The sequence below is a fragment of the Miniopterus schreibersii genome, assembly GCF_964146895.1.
Source record: "Miniopterus schreibersii genome assembly, chromosome: 14".
In the NCBI taxonomy this organism is placed as follows: domain Eukaryota; kingdom Metazoa; phylum Chordata; class Mammalia; order Chiroptera; family Miniopteridae; genus Miniopterus; species Miniopterus schreibersii.
Window position 1 is genome coordinate 34072590 of NC_138114.1, and position 24633 is coordinate 34097222.

At 34.6% G+C, this 24633-nt stretch overlaps 1 protein-coding gene across 3 annotated transcripts in view; it reads left to right on the top strand.

The window, feature by feature from the left end:
- The window catches only part of TNKS2 (tankyrase 2), a 49791-nt gene that overhangs the window by 14431 nt on the left and 10727 nt on the right, over positions 1-24633 (top strand). The window contains exons 8-22 of one of the 3 annotated variants that reach the window (XM_081157368.1): positions 2095-2281; positions 3472-3593; positions 6417-6508; positions 6596-6674; positions 9265-9436; positions 11416-11495; positions 12880-13025; positions 13586-13751; positions 15277-15496; positions 17607-17716; positions 18380-18568; positions 20371-20623; positions 21469-21551; positions 22648-22768; positions 23701-23798. In XM_081157368.1, the coding sequence (XP_081013494.1) occupies positions 2095-2281; positions 3472-3593; positions 6417-6508; positions 6596-6674; positions 9265-9436; positions 11416-11495; positions 12880-13025; positions 13586-13751; positions 15277-15496; positions 17607-17716; positions 18380-18568; positions 20371-20623; positions 21469-21551; positions 22648-22768; positions 23701-23798 (2118 nt within the window). The remainder of the gene's footprint in view (positions 1-2094; positions 2282-3471; positions 3594-6416; positions 6509-6595; positions 6675-9264; positions 9437-11415; positions 11496-12879; positions 13026-13585; positions 13752-15276; positions 15497-17606; positions 17717-18379; positions 18569-20370; positions 20624-21468; positions 21552-22647; positions 22769-23700; positions 23799-24633) is intronic. The other 2 variants (XM_081157369.1, XM_081157370.1) reach the window with 2 other exon arrangements.

The following is a 24633-nucleotide window of genomic DNA, read 5'->3' on the forward strand; positions in this document are numbered from 1 at the left end:
GTAAGCTTTTTCCAGTGTGCTGCTGGGTGGCTGCTGTTTAACAAGCAGGTTCCCAAGACTGACAGATTCCTTATTTTGCTCTCTGTTGGATGAGAATAGATATATATTCTCCTTAGAGTGGATCCAAGGATGTTACCCACACGCCAATTTTTTTGTTCCCCAGTCTCTGTATATGTATTTGACCACTTGCTTTAGACTTCTCTCACTCTGCACTCGTTCTGCCCCTTGAATACTTTTCCTCATTCTATCAGCAGTTGTCATAGGAAAGGAGAGGAGACATTTGTTTCCAATGCCTCTTTGCTTCCTTTGAAAGCACAGAATACATTTTCTCACAGAAATGACTTTATTATAATGGTGGATATTCTGAGTAGCCCATAAGCCTAGACCAATAGATCAAAGTTTAAAGTACATATTTAACTTAATATAAAAGAGAACTTTCTAACAAGAGTTATCTAGTAAGTATAGAAAGTTATGTCACTTAACAGTTAGTTCCCAATCATTGAAAGTACTAAGTAGCTGTCACCTTCTACAGGGATATATCTATGGAAGGAATTTTGTGTTTGATGAGAGGTTAAACTAGAATGATTTCTGTGGTCCATCCAACTCTAATACTTGGAAATGGCTAAATTAAAAAGTAACAAAACGAAGTATTAGCAAGGCAATGGAGCACTGGAACTCAAACATTGCAAGTGTTTGGCAATTTTTAATAAAATTAATCATATCTACCATATGACCCAGCAAGTTCCATTCCTAGGGGTATATGCAAAAGAAATGACAGCATATGTCCGTAAAGAGATTTGTACATGAATGTTCATAATTATTTATAATAGTCAAAAACTAAAAATAGTCCAAATACCCATCGACAGGATGATGGGTAAGTAAATATGGTATATCTTGTACAATGGAATGCTATTACTCATCAATAAAAATTATTGATAGAACAACATGAATGAATCTCAGAAATGTGTGAAAAAAGACACAAAGTACATACTGAGTTATTCCATTTTTATGAAACTCAAGAACATGTAAATCCAGTATATGGTGCTAACAGTCAGAATGGGAGCAGGGATTTTCCATACATAAAAGGAGCATGAGGGAACATTCTGGGGCAATAAAAGTGTGCTATATCTTGAATTGGGTGATGGTATCACGAATATGTACATTTCTCAAAACATATCAAACTGCATTAGTCCCCCTACCCCCATCCCATCTACAGTTTCATTTTCTGCATTTTCAGTTACCTCCAGTCAGCTGGTCCAAAAATATTTTAAATGGAAAATTTCAGTAATAAACAATTTATAAGTTTTAAATTGCATGCAATTCTGAGTAGTGTGATGAAATCTCATGCTGTCCTACTTGGGACATGAATCCAGTGTATCCCCTCCTGCCCATTAGTCATTTAGTAGCTGCTGTGTCTGTTATCAGATCAGCTGTCCTGCTTCTATTTAAGTAAACCTTATTTTACTTAATAATAACCCCCAAAAGCAGTAATAGTGATACTGGCAATTCAGATATGCCAAAGAGAAGCCATAAAGTGCTTCCTTTAAGTGAAAAGATGAGTACAGTTATTCACATAACTTTCATTACAATGTATTGTTATAATGATTCTATTCAATTATTAGAATCTCTTAGAGTACCTAATTTATAAATTAAACTATCATGGGGAAAACATGGGGTTTTGTGCTGTCCATTGTTTTAAGCATCCACTGGGAGCATTGGAACATATCCCACATGGATAAGGAGGAACTACTGTATATACTTAAGAACTATGTATTTTACCCTATGTAAATTATTTCAAAAGAAAAAATTAGTTTTTGGAAAAGATGCATGTTAAATCTAAAGTTTCATTCTTAATTGTTTTTAACAATAAAAGAGTTAAATAGGCCTTTATGGGTAGGCCTAGCAACCAGCTACTGTTTCTTCATGGGGAGAAAAAATGTATTTTTTTTTCTGAAATAATTGGTTTAAAAAGTGAACTTTGGGAACATAACCTGTTTAAGCTTACATGATGTTAAATTACACACTAATAATTCCAAATTCTCTTAAAAATTGAACACTAAATATGTGTTTCCTTCTCCCTCCCTGCCACCCCAGCATGGTGCCTGTGTAAATGCAATGGACTTGTGGCAGTTTACTCCTCTTCATGAGGCCGCTTCTAAGAACAGGGTTGAAGTGTGCTCTCTTCTCCTAAGTTATGGTGCAGATCCAACACTGCTGAATTGCCACAATAAAAGTGCTATAGACTTGGCTCCCACACCGCAATTAAAAGAAAGATTAGCATGTGAGTATAAAATGATGAATGTTTAGCTAAGCTTTTATGATATCAATAAACTAAAAATTATTTCTTTCTTGTTTGTTTCTAGAAATTTTTAAATAGTGATTTCCTTAGCCATGGGTATCTGTTGTTGTTCAGACTAGCATATTTAATCATTTGGAAGTGTCTACTTACTCTGCTCTTAAGATGCTATGAAAAGAAAATACAGGGTGTCCCCATAAAATGTATACACACTTTTTTCTAAAAGCTCAATTGAGGTCTCTTCAGATTTAACACATTGGAATTAATAATTATTCAAAGTATGTATACATTTTTTTTGGGCACACTGTATATTTGTATTTGTTTTTTAAAGCCAAGTTAAATGTGTTTTATATGTATTAGTCTTATAGATGATATGCTTTTAAAAAGAATTTGGGTTTTATTCCTGTGTTTGATATGACTTTCCAGGGACACTGCCATGAAGTGTTATTTGTAGGATTGCCATCTGGTAAACATAGTCCTCACTCAGATTTTACTATCTGATATTCTTTGGTATCTGGGCAGTTCTGTGGTTTTCTATGTATAGCTGAAGTAGATGTAATGAGAAATAGCGACCTAGTTCAGATGCAGTTTTGCTGTACATAAATAGGAAATATATTATTTTGGAATAATAAAGGACAATGGATAGTTTCATAAATCTGAAGAATAAGAGAGAGGAATCTTGAGAAAATACCCTCCTTCATTTGTTCATCATTGGGTGCCTCCTTGGAAATACCTAACTTGTTTGGTTCCCAGTTCTCTGGTGTATGAGCAAAGCCATCTGCTACTGCTGTAATGTTAGTGTAGGGACTATGATCACCCTCTTGTTTTATTTCTTTACTGAGAAAAGTTCTATGATTTGGAAAATTCTCAGAACTCCCTTGTCTGGGAATATATTGTTATATTCCTGATACCTCCAGGCCAAAATAGACCTTGAGTTGGCCATGGGATAAATCTGTGTATACAGTTGGAGATTAATTGGGTCTTAACTGAGGGGAACTGGAATACCACTGTTTCCCTTTTCAGGGGTTATATTTGGAGAATATATTTAGACTCTCAATTTGGCTGTTTTGGTAGATTTTGAATATAATTTCAGGAAAAATACTGTGTCTTTTACTAGGTAAGTCCTATCAATTTGATAATTCTCATGCAGATTTATATACTTTTTCTTCATCTAGATGAATTTAAAGGCCACTCTTTGCTGCAGGCTGCACGGGAAGCTGATGTTACACGAATCAAAAAACATCTCTCTCTGGAAATGGTGAATTTTAAACATCCTCAAACGCATGAAACAGCCTTGGTAATGTTTCAGATTTAAGTTTTTGCAATACAGTAACCAAAAACATGCAAAACTAATCATAATGCCCTACTTCTTCTGATGATACACCATAATGTCCTGTTTTTATAATAGCATTGGTTTAAAATCCATGCTTTTTAGCCCAGCCAGGCATGGCTCAGCGGTTGAGCGTCGACCTAGGATCCAGGCGATCAGGGTTCGATTTCCGGTCAGGACACATGCCCAGGTTGCGGGATGGATCAGTGACTCTCTCATCATTGATGTTTCTGTCTCTCTCTCTCTCCCTCTCCTTTCCTCTCTCTGAAATCAATAAAGATATATTTTAAAAAAAAAAAAAATGCTCTCAGATATAATTTGATTTAAAAAAAAGAAAATCCATGCTTTTTACAATTAATACCTGCACGTATATAAAGAAAAATTTCAAGTAATACAGAAGAATAGACAACCTCACCCCCCAAAGGCAATGCTGTTATTCATTTGAGTATCCTTCCAGAAAAAAATTTTATTTATGTACTGGCATATATTATGTGTAATTTATTATGAATGGTACATATAATTTGCTTTTTTATTATAAAAATTACAAATGTTTATGATTGAAAATTTGTGATCCACTGAAAATAATGAAAAAATAATTCTACCACCAAGATAAAAATCACTTGGTTTTCCTCCTAGTATTGTAATTTTTTTCAAAATTATATCTACAGTATTTTTTTATCCTCACCTGAGGATATGCTTTTTATTGATTTTAGAGAGAGGAAGGGGGCAGGGAAGGGAGAGAGAATCATTAATCGGTTGCCTCCCATATGCACCCAGACCAGGGATTGAACCCGCAACCTGGATATGCACCCTGACTGGGAATCAAACCTGCCACCTTTCAGTGTATGGGAGGATGCTCCAATGAACTGAGCCACACCTGCCAGAGCAAAATTAGATCTAAAGTCTATATTATCTTCCCTCTGTAATGTATGGATAAAGTGTGTGTATAGAGGCTACTTCCCTAATAGAGGTAATAACCACTCTGTGGAACTGTAACAGTAAATGAGAACCAGGCAATCTGTGGAAAAACAGTCAGAAAAGATGGGAGCTGGCAAGGGTAGGTGATGGAAGAGAGGAAAGGGAATGGTATAATCAGAGGCTACCTTAGAAGCAGAAATTTAAAAGAAACAAAGTCTTACTATATGAATTGCAGAATGTGCTTTGGATAAGGGAAGATGGCCCTAAGTAAATTAATGTGTTTAAGGGCAAGTTTAACTCATAGTAGCCCTACTTACCTACTATCTTTTATGGTTAATTTTCTTCCTTATGCTGTGATGTAAACTATGTGAACGTTATGTAGAAGCCTATCTATAAAACATTTTAGACCTTTTTGCTACATCACTTGTAAAAACTATCCAAGTAAAACAGTAGCAAAACTACAGGCTAATAAGAAATGCTAATGCAAAATTAAAATCATAGCAGCATTAAGATGGTACAGAGAAACTTGGAACGATGGACATGGAAAATTTTCTGGTCTGAAGAGCTAATACTACATGTTGTTTTTCCCTAAATATTCTTCTACTAAACACCTTATTTTGTTATTAGCCTTAAAACATACTAGGAGTTAAGTATTGCATAGTTGTGGTCCAGGGGCCACTGTCTTCCAGGTTTCCAGAGATTACAGACCCTGTCCCAGGATGGGGCAGAGGAGTAGGGGAGCAATTTGAAGTAGATGTGATCAAAAATTCATGAAGATAAACTATTTCCATTCTCTGTGCTATCCTGATAGATGTCCTAGAGTGATTACTCGTAACATATCAAAGGAGCTATGTTCACCAATGGTTTTATTAAGAGCAAAGGAATGGTTTTTGTGACAGCAGCAACATCAAAAAATGAACCTGGAACAAAATTATGAAGATCAGATAAGCTTTATTATTAACATGTCAAAATCAGAACAAATTTCATGTGTTCTATGTACTTAGATACATAAAACAACCTAGTTTAACAATTATCTAGAACTTTTTATTCCATGGATTTTCAGGTTTCAGTTTTATCTTAACATATTTACATACATTGATTTCACCATTCACTCATTTAGACATTTCTTGAACACCTGTTGTATATGAGCATCATCCTGGATGTTGGGGATGCAAAGATTTGGGACATTACCATGAGGTACTTACTAGGTTTATACCTAACGAATTCCTATCTCTTGTCTCCCTCCCTCTTTGTTATATCATACACATAGAGATGCTGCCATATCCAACTTAAATCAGTATTTTCTCTCATTGATTTTTGCCAAACAGGTAATCGAAGCTCCTTATTCTGCTGGAGCAACTGGTTGAAAGAGAAACAAATACTACTCATCTGGCCAGCTATTCTCTCAGTGCTATTACAAAGTAGAATCCAGAGCTGATGAGTGCAATGCTATTTCTTCATGTAAAGAAACCCTAAGCTTTGGGGTGTTTTATTAACCTTTAAAGAAATAACATAAACACCATTCTGAATGGGAGCGGTTTTGAACAAAGAATTGGTCACATTAATATATATTTTTCATCACATCAGTAGTGGCTTTTACAAAGATGTAGGACAACTGTAAAGCTTGATCAGAATATTTAATAATAGATATTATTACCTGGTATATCTGGTAAATAAGATTTTCAGGCCCTGCCAGAACTTGGTAATCACTGCAAATTCTATCCATTAGAAAGTCTTTGAGTAACAAAGTTTAAAAAAAAGTCAAAAATAAAACAAAGAAGTAAAATAACTTCTTGATTGGAAACAAAATATTCTTAAATAAATATCAGTCAGGTATAGTCCTTGATTAATGCTGCAATTTAAATTATCTAGCATTGTGCTGCTGCATCTCCATACCCCAAAAGAAAGCAAATATGTGAACTGTTGCTAAGAAAAGGAGCAAACATCAATGAAAAGACTAAAGAGTAAGTATACTCTTAATAATTAAAAATTATTGACATTTTATATTTTGAAAAATACACTTATTTTCTGGCTGGTTTTTTCTCTTTAAGATTCTTGACTCCTCTACACGTGGCATCTGAGAAAGCTCATAACGATGTTGTCGAAGTTGTGGTGAAACATGAAGCAAAGGTATTACCTTTTTGGTAATCTTTGGTAATCCAGTGAGTTCTTTTCTACTTGGCAGATTAAATGCCTGACTTCCTAAACTATTTACTCTCTCACAAGTATTACTTTTTTCCTCTTATTCTATACTTAAAAATAGTCCTGCAGATACTTTATCTGGTTTGTGTGTTTTTTGCTAGAAATCATGGATTTACTCAAAAGTACATCATTCTTATATATCCATCTTTCTCTCTTCCTTTTAACCACACCCCACTGGTCAAGTTATCCTTAACGTCTTTTTTTAACACTATACTATTCAGGAAGATATCCCCAGCTGGAGACATACTGATTCTGACCTATCATCTTTTCCAGTATTTTTTTCTCATATCTTCTGCTCGTTGGTTACCATGTTAATTCTTGTTGTTTACCCCAGCCACAGTCTTTCTTCCCCTCTTTTATTTCTATGACTACACCAAAGAACTTGGAACAGAAAGAAAGAAATTATTTCAATGACTTGACTAAAAACATAGCTCCTCATATTGGGATATAAATACTACTCATATTGGGAATTTACTGTTTTTTAGTTGGCATTTGTGCACAAAGCATTTTACTCATGGAATAATTATGTTTTCATCCAGGCTACAAATCATTAATTCTTATTCAGGAACTTCAAAAAATAATACTCAGTAAAAGACATTGGGATAATAGCAGTTTTTACAGTTTTTAGCCACAGGTCCTTGCCTTTAAACAAAATCTTTAGTAGAAATTCATTATATAGCAGAAAGAATGGAGCTACTCTGAATGAAGCAGGAGAATGAAATAGAGATCCTTTCCCCTCGAGTTCTTCTCTAAATGTGCTTTGCAGAAGTTTTCTCTCTTTCCTTTCTTAGGTTTCCCTGCGAAGGCACCACTTAGAATTCTACAATTTTTCTGTTGTCTCTCAGTGTCTTAATTTCTCTTTTCTTTGGGGGAATTCTTGATAATGTATAATCTCTCTCTTTCCTATTGTAAATTATTGAATAAAGTTAAGTTATTTCTGCTTGACTGCTTGGCATATCTCATTTGTTTGTCTGTTCTATAACTTTCCACTGATTGCTTTTTTATACATGTGATGCATTACTAGAAGAATATCTGGATGCATGTTAAACTTGAGTTGTGAAACTCAATGAAATCATTTTGACTAGGGTGGCCAGCAGTCCAGGTTTTTCCAGGACTAAGGGATTTCCAGAAATAGGACTTTAAGTGCTAAACCTGGGGAAGTCCCAGACAAACCAGGACAAGTTTGGTCACCCTAATCTTAAAGCAGAGTGGTACCCTAATAAACTTTTCAGGGGAATGTGTTTCATGTTTCAGTGAGTTTTGGTATATGAATAAGTAGAGTAATTGCCCTGTGCATTTTAAATCACTTTCAGGCTCCATAAGCTTGGAGATTAGCCATTTGTAGTCTAGTTTTGGATTTATTGAGAAAGTCTTACTATATTCCTGTTTAAATATTCTCCAGTTCTATCAGTATGAATTGAACAGTTACTCAAAACACAGTAGTGGCCACAGGATTGATTACTGAGGAACTTAATTACTCAGTTATGTTTTGAGGAATTCTTCCCCTGGTGGGAAGGGATGGAGTTAGGGATGAGATGGGGGGGGGGGTGTTACAGGTGATTTTTTCTATTATGAACATTAAGAAAAATACAAGTTGAAAGAATTTTATAGAGAATAACTGTAACTACCACCTAGATTCTGTTAACATTTACCATCTTTTCCATCAATATATCTTATTTTTTTGGACACATTTCAAAGTAATGTGCAAATTACTGTGCACTTCTCCTTAAATACTTCCACATATGCATCATCTAGAGGTCAGTATTCGTTTACATGGTGATTGTTTTTATGTAAGATTTGCATGCAATGAAATGCATAAATCTTAAATGTACATTTACTGAATTTTCACTAATGCATACACCTGTGTAATCAAAACTCAGCAAGATTATATCAGAACATTATATCATGGCAGAGAAAGGGCCCCATCCAAGCAATCTCCACTCCTAGAAACAATAACAGTTTTAATTTTTTCCTACATAGATTAGATTTGCCTTTTCGAGGCCTTCATGTCTATGGAATCATATGTATTTGCTCTTATATAAGGCTTTTTCCTCAATATACTATTTTGGAGATTCATCCACTTATCAAAAGTTTGTTCCTTTTTATTGCTCAGAAGTATTCCATTGTGTGAATATATCATAGTGTATTTATTTATCTCTGGCTTTATTACTGGCTGTTTAGTAATAGTCTCCACATTTCTGGACCTCAGAGATCCATAAAAATACATGGATTAAACTTGGGCAATGTCTAGCTCTAAATGCGGTGAACCTATTAATACTTTAATGCTAAATAGAGCTGTTATTCAACATGTCACATTTTTAACCCAAAATCTAATCTTCTGATGCCAGTCCATGAATTGTTAAATTTATGTTCTAGAGTTAAGCATAAATACTTGTTTTGAATAGGTTTCTTAAGAGAATAATTGACAATTTTAAAGTAGTTACAAATGTTAAATACATGATTGGATGGTTTAAATTTTGCATTTAAGGCTAATTTCAGCTTTTTTTGCATTGTTAAGGTTAATGCCCTGGATAATCTCGGTCAGACTTCTCTGCACAGAGCCGCACACTGTGGCCACCTGCAAACCTGCCGCCTACTCCTGAGCTATGGGTGTGATCCTAACATCATATCCCTTCAGGGCTTTACTGCCTTACAGATGGGAAATGAAAACGTGCAGCAGCTTCTTCAAGGTATTAAATGCTTCCATGAAATTAATTTTTTAAATCTTAAAATTTTTTCACATGTCACAAAAGAGTTGGTAGTAAAAGGAAAATTTTTTAGAAATTTTGGCTGTTATTTCTTCCTAACTCATACTCGATGCCCAAATGTTGTTAATCTTAGTTATGATTTTGTTCCAGTAGCATTTTCTGCCCAATTTCTCTGAATAAGTAGCTGACTCCTAAGTGTTTATCTAGAAAACTTTTAATACTATGATACAATAGTAGCTGTTTATTTTTAAAGAAGGGAAAACTTTAAAAGGTCGGTGTCTTAGTAGAGCAACCATAGTGATAAATAATACTCTAAACACTGGCCCTATGTCTACACTTTTTTAAGACTTTCATATATAAGGCATGTAGATCTTGTGCAAGGTCACCAATTGTTTGACTTATTAGAATATATTTAACTATTGAATTCACCCATTCATTACATTTAAAAGTGTTTAGATTAAATATTTACACACAATCTATAAATATCTGCACATAAGTTAAAAATTTTATCCTCGAAATCTGGTCCCATGATTTTAAAGTGTCTTTGCCTACATCTCTACATTTTACTAGAATTTAATAGAGTGTCTGACATCTCAAATCTCTAAGTAGAAGAAATGTAACAGATCAAGCCTTTTGTATCTTTGTCCCCCTTGATGATCCTTATACCTGTGGTCTAGAAACCACATTTTGAGAAAAACACTGCTAGAATACATCAAGGCAGGTTGATAAAACCTCCTGGAAGCTGGCAAAACTGTGAACAAACTACAGGACTGCTTGACTTCCCCATGTACCACGTACTTCTTTCTGTATCAGTTTTGGGGATACAACACTAGTCCTGTATAGTTGCCTAGTGAGGTAAATTTACAGTCTTGGTAGTTTTATGCTAAATGCTATTACTTTTCCAGTTTCTTTCTTAGGATAAATTATCACAGTACAATTCCCAGGTCAAAGGACAAACATAATTGTTAAGTCAACTTCTAGAAAAGTTGTTACGTACCATTTTACACTCTACTGCTAACAGTATATGACAGGACCTGTTTTTCTTACCAGCACTTGGTATCATGATTCTTAATCTTGTGTGAATTTGTGTATGTGAATTACAGAAGTAATAGATGCTTTTTTAATGCAAATTATAGAACTGCTATTCCATAGCTCCCCCATTTCCTCTTTGCCCACTAATGGATTGGTGGGGCGGGAGAGCAACACTCATCATTTTGCATTTTTAGATATATGTTGCATTATTTTTTCCATTTTTTTCCTTTGCTTTACATCTTTATTTAATGCCTGGCAGATATTTTTCTGAATCAATTTTGGTTCTGCTTTTGATGTACTATCAGATGGGTTTATATTGCAAGATAAAAAATACCCATGTATAGTTTCTTCTATTATATTTAAGGTTTAATTTTTACACTTAAGTCTTTAACCCATCTGGAGTTTATTTTATTCTAAGATACAAGGTACGTGTCTTCTTCCTTTCCTGTGGGATTTATATATGCTATATAACAGAATTTTTCAGACCTGAAAATGAGTTTAGATATGTTCTAGCCCAACTTCTCTTTTTAGAACTGAAAAAGTCTGAGGCCCAGAAAGTTTAACTATCTTGCCCCCCAGTCAGATAGCTAGTTAATGTCAGAACCCTGGTTAGATCTCTGGCCATTGCTCTCCTATATTTTTTCCCCATTCAACAGGCTTAGTTATAGAGCAGGCCATCTTTCATCATCTATTTTATGCTCCTTTACATTGCTTAAGTCACATTTTATAATTATTATTCACATTTACATACATTTCACTTATATATATGTTTCCACAAAAGACTTTTAAGAAAGTCTTACTGTTTTTTCTCTGCTACCATAGGGATTTCCTACTAATCTACCAAACTAAAAGAACTCTACTTTCAGATAAATTTCCTCCTCCCTTAAAGCTTGGTTCTAGGTAGTAATTACCCTTCTCTCTCTCTTTAGAGGGTATCCCATTAGGTAATTCAGAAGCAGACAGACAATTGCTGGAAGCTGCAAAGGCTGGAGATGTAGAAACTGTAAAAGTAAGATACAATCTTATGTTTTTAATTTTGTGTTTTTATTTTGAGAGTGTTTAATGAGTCTGTACTGTAATAATGAAGAGCCTAGTTATTTATATGTGTCTTGTTTTAAGAGGTAAATAATGCTAATCTAGTTCCCTGAAAATAAGAATAATTGAGAAATAAAAGAAACTTTAATTTCATATGCATCTCTGTAAATGCATCACAGTCACAAATTGAAATAAACTGCATATTCACAGAAATGAATTTTGTTTAAAAAATCTATATATTTGTCCCTTTAAAAGAATAAGGTGCTGTGGCCGGATAGTTCAATTGGTTAGAGCATCATCCCAGTACGCCAAGGTTTCGGCTTTAGTCCCCGGTCAGGGCACATGAAAGAAGCAACCAGTGAATGCATAAATAAGTGGAGCAACAAATTGATGTTTTTGTCTGTCTCTCTCTCTCTCTCTCTCTCTCTCTCTCTCTTTCTCTTTGTCTCTTTTCCTCCCCTCTCCCTCCCTTCCCCCCCCTCAAAAAATCAGTAAAAATTGTTTTTAAAAAAGAGTAAGGGTTTTTACTACTCCTCATATTCATTTGACTTTTTTTGAGCACCATGACTTATTACCAGTGTTGCTTTTATTCCCAAAATGTTTATACTTTTCAGGCAAAATACTCTTGAGTATTTTGAATGTTACTCTTACAGCCTTTCTCAGCTAGGCTTTGTCATCAAACCAGAGAACACAAAGAATTGTTTGATTGACTATTTTCTTCTCCTAAGGATGGTACATAAACAATAGCATTCTATTAGTTCATTCCGTATAGTGCAATATAATTCTCTAATGTAGTTCCTTGACTACCAGCATCAGCACCACCTAAGAACTTGTTAGAAATGCAAATTCTCAGGCCCCGGCCCAGATACACTGAGTTAGAAAATCTGGAGGTGGGACCCAGTGCACATGAAAATTTGAGAATTACTAGTCTAAAGCAGTGCTTCTCAAACTTCAGTTTGCTTAGAGATCACCTAGGGACCTTGTTAAAATGCTACTTCTGACTCAGTAGTTGGGAGTCTCAGATTCTGAGTTTTTAACAAGCCCCAGGTGATGCTGATGCTTTTATGATGCACTGTACCTCTACGTACTGTATATTTACCAAAAATGCAAGTTATAAGTGCTGATAATTGATACTTAGGTTCCCTTTACGTAAGTAGTAGTAGTGATAATGATAAAATATACCTACTAGTTTCAGCAAAAGAAGAGGATACAGGTATTGATGAGAGGACCAAAACAGTAACAAGATGAAATAAGGATAAAGAGCAAATAGCTTCTGAGGATGCTCATTTAATGAGGCAAGAGAATGAAAACAAGCCAGAATGTGTAGCATCTCATTTATGCTGTGTCCCATCCTACAGAAATTGTGTACTGTTCAGAGTGTGAACTGCAGAGACATTGAAGGGCGTCAGTCTACACCACTCCATTTTGCGGCTGGGTATAACAGGGTGTCTGTGGTGGAGTATCTGCTGCAGCACGGAGCTGATGTGCATGCTAAAGACAAAGGGCAAGTACCAACTATTGCATGGCCTGTTGTTCTTTTATCTGACCTTTTTAGGAAAATCTGGAAATATTTTTGTGATACTTGGTAGCTCTTTTATTTTCAGGGAAGTCTATTAGCTTAAATATAGCTTCTTCATTTTAGGTAAGATTTTATGATGGTTAGCATCTATATACAAACTTATTTGCATAGTGCTTTATATTTTATAATGGCCAGGGAGATTGCCGTATTAGTGTGATATTGATTTAAAATTTTTTCAATTTGCTTTGAGGATATTTAAATTCTTCCAGTTTATCTTAAAATTATTTTTCTTTAAAAATATACAATTCTCAATTCTAGATATTGAATATATATGTTTGTTATATTTTTTGCAATTTTAAGTATTTCCTCCTTGCTCCTCCCAAAAATTAATTTCATTTATGCTTTCAATAAATATTTAGGATCTATAAAATATAATCCGTATAATCCCTTCTACAGTTCAAGAAATTTTTCAGCTATATGTAATTATTTAAATTAAAACATATCTTTGTGTTGCATTGCTTACTTTTTTTTTTTTTTCCCCCCAGAGGCCTTGTACCTTTGCACAATGCATGTTCTTATGGACATTATGAAGTTGCAGAACTTCTTGTTAAGCATGGAGCAGTAGTTAATGTAGCTGATTTATGGAAATTTACACCTTTACATGAAGCTGCAGCAAAAGGAAAATATGAAATTTGCAAACTCCTGCTCCAGGTATATTTAAATACTTCCTGTAGACAGGGTGTATTATGACATAGAATATGTTTAATACTTCTGATAACTCTAATGTAAATAAACTAGTAAAGGAATAGGAAGCAGTTACCTAATTCTTTACCTAGATTTCAGAATAAATGTCAGGAACAGTATTTTAATATGAGTCTGTTTACCACACATAGGTTTATTATTTTATTTATTTATTACTTATTTTTAATTTAAATTTTTTATTGTTGACTTGCAGTTGTCCATTATTGCCCCCCTCCTTTGCCCACTTTCACCCAGCCCCCACCTCCCTCTCCCTTAGCCTTCACCACACTATTGTCTGTGTCCATGGGCTATGTATATATGTTCTTGAGCTTATCCTTTCACCTTCTTTATTCAGTCCAGCCCTCCTTCCCCTCTGACATTTGTTAGTTTGTTCCTTGTATCCATGCTTCTAGTTCTGTTTTGTTTGTCAGTTTATTGTGTTCATTAGATTCCACATATTGGTGAGATCATTTGGTATTTGTGTTTCTCTGACTGGCTTATTTTGCTTAGCATAATGCTCTGCAGATCCATCCATGCTGTCTCAAAGGCTAAGAGTTTCTTTTTTACAGCTGTGTAGTATTCCATTGTGTAAATGTACCACATTTTTTTTATCCACTCATCTGCTGATGGGCACTTGGGCTGTTTCCAGATCTTGGCTATAATTATAAATAATGCTGCTGTGAACATAGGGGTGCATATATTTTTTCTGATTGATGTTTTGGGATTATTAGGATATATTCCCAAGAGTAGGATCTGTGTGTCAAAAGGCACTTCCATTTTTTAAGTTTTTAAGGAAACTCCATACCGTTTTCCACAGTGGGTGCACCAGTCTGCATTCCCACCAGCAGTGCACATGGGTTCCCTTTTCTCTACACCCTCACCAAAACTTATTGGTTGTTTATTTATTGATAATAGCCATTCTGGCAGGTGTGAGGTGATAATCTCATTTTAGTTTTAATTTGCATCTCTTGATGATTTGTGGTGTTGAGCATTTTTTCATGTCTGTTGACCACCTATTCTCCCAGTTCACTTTTCATATGCCTCTTGGCCATCTGTATGTCCTCTTTGGAGAAGTGTCTATTCAGGTCCTTTGCCCATTTTTTAATTGGATTGTTTGTCTTCCTGGTGCTGAGTAGATTTATTATTGTATAAAGTCAACTATTGTCATATAATAGTTCTCTGATTATGTTAAATAGTTGATGGATTATGTAATTTATAAGCCAGATTTATTTAACACTAATAAAATTGATAGTACTGGTTCAGTACAGGTACCAGTGTAGATATTTTACAGTAAAAACAAGAGTAAAGTTAAATTTATACTTTATTTCAATGTTTATGAGAACTAAAAATGGTATACATGAAAATAGCAATCTTGTTAACCTTTAAGGTAGACTCTTAGTAGAAAATAGTTTTCTTTAGTATAGTTACATTGTCTGTTCTCATTAACCAAGGACAAACTTAAGTCAGTTCCTCTTTTTCTTTTTCACATGCCCAGCATGGTGCAGATCCTACAAAGAAAAACAGGGATGGCAATACTCCTTTGGATCTTGTTAAAGATGGAGATACTGATATCCAAGATCTACTTAGGGGAGATTCAGCTTTGTTAGATGCTGCCAAAAAGGGTTGTTTAGCCAGAGTAAAGAAGTTGTCTTCTCCTGATAATGTGAATTGCCGTGATACCCAAGGCCGACATTCAACACCTTTACATTTAGCAGGTAAGGGAATGAAGTTTCACAGATTTAGACTAGTGACGTCTTAAGGCTTATTTTACCTGGGTAAAATATTTTCTACAAGTAAATGTAAAAGATTCAAATCATTTATCTTCTGATGCCACTGTTATACTCTAGTGTATCTGTATAGGACAATTGTACTTCATGTTCAGTTTAGTACTAGTATGTTACATTCAGTAAGAACAGTTGAAAGAGGCTGTGCCAGTCACCATGTGCTTTGGAACCTTTATTCCAGGTCACCATATTATTTGAATCATCTTTGGTGAGTGAGTTTTGGGTACAGAAACTTAAAAAATATGCCTGCTTGATCCAGCCTTCCTCATGGAAATCTAAAGCTTTCCATTCTTCTGGTAATATCTGTTAAGCACAAGCAGAAAAAAATCTTGACTTTCAGAAGTTACATAAACCTCTTACCAAAGTTATGTCTTGTATTAGTTACAAAATACCACAGACTGGTGACTTAAACAGAAATTTAGAGACCCTGTTAACAAATATAGTCACATTCTAAGATTCTGGTGGCTAGTGCTTCAGCATAGGGATTTTGGAGGACATGCTTGAGTACATAATATTTTTTCTAAGTTTTCACTCAAAACCGGCACCTTGCACCTTTGTTTTTAATGCAAGTATACAACATTGTGGTTTCAGTACAGCTTTTTCAGCTGCATTGAAGGTGCTAGAGAATGGGCCATTAAAATCACTGAGCTACAGCTAAGACTTCAGTGGATTTGTGTCCTAAGCATATTTGACTTATACAATTTTATTTAAATGCACACGGTTTAAAAAGAGAAAAGGTAATGCAGGTGTTTCTGCCACTTAAGATGGGAGATGGAAATCTGCTCTTCTCCCAGTTCATTTCAGTCTTGGTGAGTAACTGAGTGTGTTCCTAGTGTTTAAGGGATGATTTTGGTTATATGCAATTTTACCTTTAAATTCTAACCCCATGTAAGTTGGGACCCCACTCTCCAAGGAAAAGAATTAGTCCATCTATGTGTCTTTTGGAGAATTTTGGAAGTGATAAACCACGAATGCTAACTAACATGGTGAGAAAAAGCTTTTCTGCTTCCACTGGCAATCAGAAGTTTCTGGTTCATGCAAGACAAGATCTGACCTGATTTGAATTGTGCTATGTGTATTTATTCATGTTAGCTTTTTATATTTCTATGGAAGCTTATCTAGAACATTTAACATTACTATTTGAATCTGTTGTCTTTGTAAGTGGCAAATATGTTGTATGCACAAAATATTTCTGCCCACCTGGGCAATATACCTTGAGACCTGGAAGGACTTTTGGATTCAGTATAATACTTAGCTTATGATAGTTTTGTAGTTTTATTTTTCTTTACTTGATCTTAGTAAAATTTTTTTGCTTTGGATCCTTTAGCAAAAGGATAAAAACTATAATAAAAAATAAATGTGAATAAAATAATTTTAACCATTTTAAAGTTTCAAGTCATATCTCATTTTATTTTGGCAAAGTTAAGTTCCAGATTTTCTTTCAATCTATGAATATGTGTTATACTATACTTCACCATAAGATTATGTGTTAACATAGCTGACAGTTCCCAAAATGACAGCTGATAGGTTATGGCATATTTATAAAGTACTAAGTTTTTTACTTCATAAGTTTAGCAACACATAGATTCTGCTCCCAGACTTGTAGAGATGTGTACTCCTAAGTTCTCTCTAGCAAAAAGCATGTCCTGGTGGCTTTCTGGGGAATTTGGGTCCTGAGACCCATGCTGGGTGCTGTCTCCTGCTCTGCCAGCCACTTGAAATCCTAACTTAGCTTTTATATGATTGACTGCCTTTAACTTGCAGCCCTTGAGACCATGTATCTGAATTCTGGAAGTTGTATATAAAAGCCATGAAGGCAGGGACTTTGGGAAGGTTTTAAAAGATACATACAGGCACATTAGTCAGATTCTCTAAAATGAATGGGCATCACCACTGAGAGCTTCCAGCTGCCAACGGGCAGATTTTTTTCATAAGATAAATATTTAATAGACTCTAATGGGGAATTTCGGATTTCTATAAATATATGTAACTATTTTTCATGTTAACAATTAAAAGTAATTTTGCTTCTTTTCTAAATCAGCTGGTTATAATAATTTAGAAGTTGCAGAGTATTTGTTACAACATGGAGCTGATGTGAATGCCCAAGACAAAGGAGGACTCATTCCTTTACATAACGCAGCATCTTATGGGGTAAGTTCTTCATGTTACCTTTAAAAAGAGTCTTTTGAGATTTTCAAACTGAAAATCAGTATTGTAGTTCAATGGGAATTTAGTTTGACTTTCTCATTTTATAGAGAAGTAAATATGAGGGCTAAAGAGGTTAAATAACTTCCAAGTTTCAATTCTGAATCTATTATAAGCTTGCAGTGTGATGTGCAGCACATTTATCATTCATTCGATTACCTTACCACCTCTCATTTTCACTGAGCTATTGATTTGTTTATTTGTTGGTGTCCAGGAAACTCATTGAGATTCATAGGAATCTGTAGGTTCAGATGCGCTGTGGCTGACCTTTTATAGCCCTAAATGTCACAACCAGTTTTGACTATCTTTAGTAGTATAATTTGAATAATTGAGGAAGGCTACTGACTTATAAGTGGTTGTTCAGCAGTTACAGCTCCTGAGTAAATGAGAAATTGTTAAGGTCATATTAGTTTAGTTCCTTCCTTTGTAGAATTCTTCATATTTTCTAGGTAGTGTAAGTACCCATAAATCATGATGTTGGGGAAAAAACAGTTTTTCATTTCCAGACTAAGTGTGAAAGCATGGAAAAATAGGTATATGGCTAGTTTCTTTTTAGGAACTCAAGTGTGATAAAATTTCAGACTGTAACAGGAATATTTTCTTTTACAGCATGTAGATGTAGCAGCTTTACTAATAAAGTATAATGCATGTGTCAATGCCACGGACAAATGGGCTTTCACACCTTTGCATGAAGCAGCCCAAAAGGGACGAACACAGCTTTGTGCTTTATTGTTGGCCCACGGAGCTGATCCTACTCTTAAAAATCAGGAAGGACAAACACCTTTAGATTTAGTTTCAGTAAGTGATGGGCTCTTTGAAAAATCTCAGTGCTTTTCTCACTTTTTAAAATTCACTTTGGTATATATAAAATGTCTTCATGATGAGTGTGTAAAATCTGGTTTTTAGCCCAATGTAAATGTAGGACTTTTTTGGCATTAAAACATAATAACTAAATAATAGGATTATCAGATATTGTGTTTTAAATACTTTGGGAAATAGAAAAAGGAAGCAGAAGGCATAGCTGCTTACTTTGAGAAACAAAACAGGCACAGGCCTCCATTGAATGCTAGTACAGTGCATACAGAGCAAGATAGTACAGGACATGGGCTTTGATGAATTTCCCCAGCTGGGAACATTGTCCTCAGGGTGCAGCCACAAAACCTGCTTCTAGATTCCCTCCCACACTACCTCATCCCAAAGTTCCTATTTCTTACCCTACCAGAACTGTCCCTGAGACAAGCTTGTTTCTCCAGTTTTCTATGGAAGTCTTTTCTTCTGCTCCTGAGAGAACTCCTGTAGGAGTCTCCATACTAGCCTCTACCTTTGCTTTGGCCACTGTAACACAGGTATCTCTCTTGCCTCCACCACTGAGGAAATTGACCAAAGCAATGGAGGGAAAAGGAGAAGAAATTCTGGAAGTAGAAAGGGAAGTCTCTTTTACAGACTGCTTTCTACCAAGAGAGATTCCATTGTTCCACGTTGCATTGAGAAGCTAATTTAGTTCAACTGCATTGGAGGCTAAATAGATTTTTCTCAGGCTGACAGCCCAACCATATTTGCAACATTTTTTCAGACAAATGTCTTTCCTATTCCAAACTATCTTAAAAGTAAACTTTTCTTGTTCAATCCACCCATTTATTAGTCCACCAGATATAATTGACGAAACAAAGTGCTCTGGAGAACATGTGTGGGCTTTAGAGTCAAACATACTGCCTTAGAATTCCAGCTCTACCACTTATAGTTGTACAATCTTGCAAGTTGCCTAACCTCTAAGCCTCAGTTACCTCGTCTATAAATGGGGATAAAATATATCTAGTTAATATGAGAATTAAATAAGGTAATGTACTTAAAGAAAATCCTTGGCATATACCAGGTACATAAAAAACACCCAATAAATGGTGCTAATATTATTTTATAAAATGTTATATACATACCTGGCCAGTTTGACTCAGTGGTTGGAGCCTCGGTCTGCTGAACAAAGGGTCGCAGTTTTGATTTCTGGTCCAGGGCACATGCCTCAGTTGCAGGCTCAATACCCAGCCCTGGTTGGGGTATGTGCGGGAGGCAGCCAATTGAGCATTGGTATATATCATTAACAAATTAATGTACCAGTAAACTTGGGGATTTTTTTTCAATTCTAGCAAATTTGATTAAAATGATCTTTTTACCCCAAAAAAATTGTTCATTTTGAGGAACAAATGTGTCATTGAATATTTTCCAAAAAACAAATTATTATTACGTGTGCTAAATAAAGTTCCGTATAGGTTGAATTACTTCTTTCAGAGTAATTGCGAGTGTTAAAAGCTCTTACCTTTTTAAATTGATATTTTTAGTTATAATATCAAAATTATGATATTTTTTCATGCTTTTCCACATTCAACAGTTTTGATTCTGTGTTTTGGAAGAGATGTTCTGAATTATGTTCTATGTTTAATAACAGTATAGCTGAATATCACTTATTTGCTTCACTTTTAAATAATCATTTTTATATTAAAAGCAATTCTAGTGCATATCTGCTGGGGTTTTGTCATATTTTAAAATGCATTCTATTGGGTATAGTAGAATTTTAACAGATTTCATCTCTTTGACATGTACCCTAGGCAGATGATGTCAGTGCTCTCTTGACAGCGGCCATGCCCCCTTCTGCTCTGCCTTCATGTTATAAACCTCAAGTGCTCCATGGCATGAGAAGCCCAGGAGCCACTGCAGATGCTCTGTCTTCAGGTCCGTCTAGTCCATCAAGTCTTTCTGCAGCCAGCAGTCTAGATAACTTATCTGGGAGTTTTTCTGAACTGTCTTCAGTGGTTAGTTCAAGTGGAACAGAGGGTGCTTCCAGTTTGGAGAAAAAAGAGGGTGAGATTCTACAAAAAATAACTTTCTAATTCATACTGTAGGCACATATTTGACATTTGGAATGCTAAAAAGTTATTCTACTTAACTTTAAATATAACTTAGTTTCAGATTAACATAGTCTAAAAGTTTTAGCCTTTTATTATTTTCTTTACATTATAATAATTCCTAATGATACTTCCTTCTTCCAAGTTGAGACTTGATGCTGCTAACCTACTCTTTAGATGTAAATATGCTTTTTGAAAAGTTTAGAGGTCCTTTTGGTTGAGCAGTTATGGTTTTATTTACCTCTTCCAGTGCATTATTACAGAGTTATGGAATACCTTTTATCCCATGTCAAAATACTGTTTTGAAGATCATTTTTTTAAAAACATAAAAAGACACACACATACCTGCAGTCTCTAAAAGCTGTTCTCTTTACCTTTTACCCATCAAAATATATCTCATCCTATGTGACATTGTGAAACTTCGTTTCACAAATTTTTTTTGTGAAGTAGCTTACATCCTCAAAGATAGGGAAACTTTTTTTAGTGGAGATAAAATTGACATATAATAGTTTTAGCTCTGTGGAAACTTATTTTAAAGATAGTTAAAAATAATTTTTTTTAAATTAAAAGATTTTTTTCAACCTGAAAGTGTCCTGTTGGTTTCTTCTAGTGATGAACTCTGACAGCATTCTCTTTGCATTTTTTATGTTTTGTTCAGTATTTTATCCCAAGTAGCTATTCAACTTTTGCTTTTTTTTTTACTTTCTTCATTTATATAGTAATATTGCAAAAGTTTGTTATAATGTTGATATCTATTCTGATGCGAATTTTTTTGTTTGTTTTGGATTTTTTATTTCCCAGTTCCAGGGGTAGATTTTAGCATAACTCAGTTTGTAAGGAATCTTGGACTTGAGCACCTAATGGATATATTTGAGCGAGAACAGGTGAGTTGATGAACTCTTTGGTTTGTTTGGGTGTTTTATGGAACTTCAAGGAAAAAGTAGGACATACTTGAAATGCTCTACTTGTTTGGGGGCTGAGAGGAGATTTTTTTTTTTTTAAGAGACTAGAAATCAGTTACTCTTCTAATTTGTCTTAATCTTAGAATTTCTGTTCAGTTTTTTAGCACATAAAAATTTGCTCTCACCTAGTAATAGTAAAATAACTTTCTTGAATGCGAAGTTTAGCTTATTCAACCAAAAATAAGTTACCTTTGAGCCCCGTTTATTTAGTTCTGTTTTGTCAATCACTTCCCACTGTAAGCCTGACACTTCACTAGCCGCTGTATAGATATGCCAGCTATATATCTAGGTTTTTCTAGAATAGAAAATTTACAGTTCTCTTTCAGAATACAGTGACAGATTTTTTTGGTTCAGAACATGCAGTTACCCTAAGGACTTGTACCCTAAGGAACTTCCAATCTAGTTACGGAGCTGTAACAAGAACATATGAAGAGTTGAGTTTTTGGCATCAATTTTAGAAATTCAAAGAAAGGAAAGATTACTGCAAGCTGGATTCCAGGGATAGCTTCATGGAATATGTGTAAATAGAAGAGGATTTTAAAAAATGTCTTTAGTTTCACAAAGTGGGAGTAATGTATTTGCAATAAAAGGATTAGTTTGAACAGTGACACAGAAGAAGTACCAGTTAGCACAGTCTGGAACCTGGAGGCATAGTTGAAGGCGTTTATAAATGACTTGGTTGTAGAGGGCTGGTGGAAAAGATATAAAAGTATACCTGAATGTGGTTAATTTCAAAGTGTGCATTTGTTTTGCAGTTCTGTTGTTCTCGGGTTCTTGTGCTAAACGATAATGGTATTTTTAGTAGTTCATTTCTCAACTTCATTTAATTAGCTAGTTAGCTAATTAGCTACAACTTTTCATTTTCGGTTTCAGTATAACAACTGAATTACTTACATTCCTAAACTGTTCAAAAATTAATTTGAAGTAAGTGTATGAATCTAATACATTGTGCAGTCACCAGTATATGAATGTCCACCAAATGAGTAAGTCTTCTAATCATTTTATTCTCTTTTGTAAGATCACTTTGGATGTTTTGGTTGAGATGGGACACAAGGAGCTGAAGGAGATTGGAATCAATGCTTATGGACATAGACACAAATTAATTAAAGGAGTTGAGAGACTTATCTCTGGACAACAAGGTATTTCATTTTAAATTATTGCTATCACCAGTTGTAACAGTTTCCATAAAGGCAGCCCTCAACTTTACTAATTTAAAAATCTGTAATCAAGTCTTAACTCTGCTGCTATTAAGTTTCCTGAACTGCTGCTGTTTACTGTGTGAACCTAAGTAAAATTTCTGGGCCATTTAGAAATTTGGGGATTGCTTTAGCTCTGAAGTTATTTCTGTTATTTCTATTGAGTTATTTCTAAAGTTATTCTAGCTCCAAAATTTTGATTCTAAAAGATATGCAACTTGCATAGCTTGTACCTTATGGTAATAGATAAGGACTAGGTGTTCAGCCTGCCCATAAATAGTTTATAAATCTCTCTCTCGTTGTAAATAACTAAATTCTAAACACTTGCAGTGAAAATACAGGGAGACAGTAATGTTGCAACTGACCATTGATACTCAGGAAATACGACAAATTTCATTGCATTGAATTAAAAAACCTAATGTGGGTTAGAATAAGCATTCAGTAGTTGGTTAACTTTATGGACTTCTCATTCTAGGATGATTTAAAATTTCTTGAGGTCATGAAAGTTTCTGTCATAATTCTTCCTCATAGTTACAAAAGATAAAGGGACTAAATGCTGAAAGGGCTGCACATTTAATAAAGGAGATAATTTGAAGAAGAAAAACTCATTACGAATAGGCGATAAAGAATAGATTTTCTGAACTGTTCCCACAAAACCCTTATGACTTGTCAGGTCAAAAATTAGTAGTTTAAATGCAGTGGAATGTTCTGGTTTAGATCCTGGAACAAAAAAAGGACATTAGTGGGAAAAACTGGTGAAATCTAAAAAGTTTTTAAAAATTGGTAGTAAGCATCAAATAAATCAGAGTATTTTGGTTGATGTTAATTTCCCCCCCACCCCCAGTGAATTTTTACCTTCAAATTTCATTTGATAGGTCTTAACCCATACTTAACTCTGAACACTTCTGGAAGTGGAACAATTCTCATAGATTTGTCTCCTGATGATAAAGAATTTCAGTCTGTGGAGGAAGAGGTATGTTCATATACCTTAAATAAATGTTGGTTCAATAGCTAAGTTTCCTGGAGGTTTCCAGATCTACTTGAAAATGTAGTGAGGTATTTTAATTGTCTCTAACTCTTTTCCACCTGGAAAACTTTCAGAATCAGCGTTTCAGATACACTCCCTCAATAAAATTTAATTCCAGTAACTTAATTCCAGTTCAGCACTACAATTAATACTAACACAATTTCATTAGAGAAGAGTTTGCTGTCATTTGAAAGAAAATGCTAATATCACCTCCCTTCATGAAGGCATTTGCAAAGCCCAGTATCTGGGCTTTAGCTCTGAAGTTATTTCTGTTATTTCTATTGAGTTATTTCTAAAGTTATTCTAGCTCCAAAATTTTTATTCTAAAAGATATGAAACTTGGATATCTTGTATCTTACGGTAATAGATAAGGACTAGGTGTTCGGCCTGCCCATAAACAAGGCCCAGAACAGTGGATGACACTTATCCAGAAAATTTTTCTTCCAGCATTCTTCCTACAAAACTCATGGATCCACTGAAATCTTTTAATAGTGCCTTACACTTTGAAGAACATGTACCCTATATATGTGTGAGTCGAGCACAAACATACAAAATTGAATGTGACTTAAGTCTAAAACCCAAGAAACTCCAACTCTTGATAAAATACAAATTTTGCTTTGTTAGGACAAAACAAATGGGAACAAATAAAGCTTTGTTTTTTAGTATGTCAAGTGGTTGGTTAGCTTTATATGTTTAGCTCACCTATACATCCACTTGTTTTTTCTTCCTTTAGTTTGCATTATGTAGTTTTCACCTGTAAATACATTTTCAGATTGGTTAT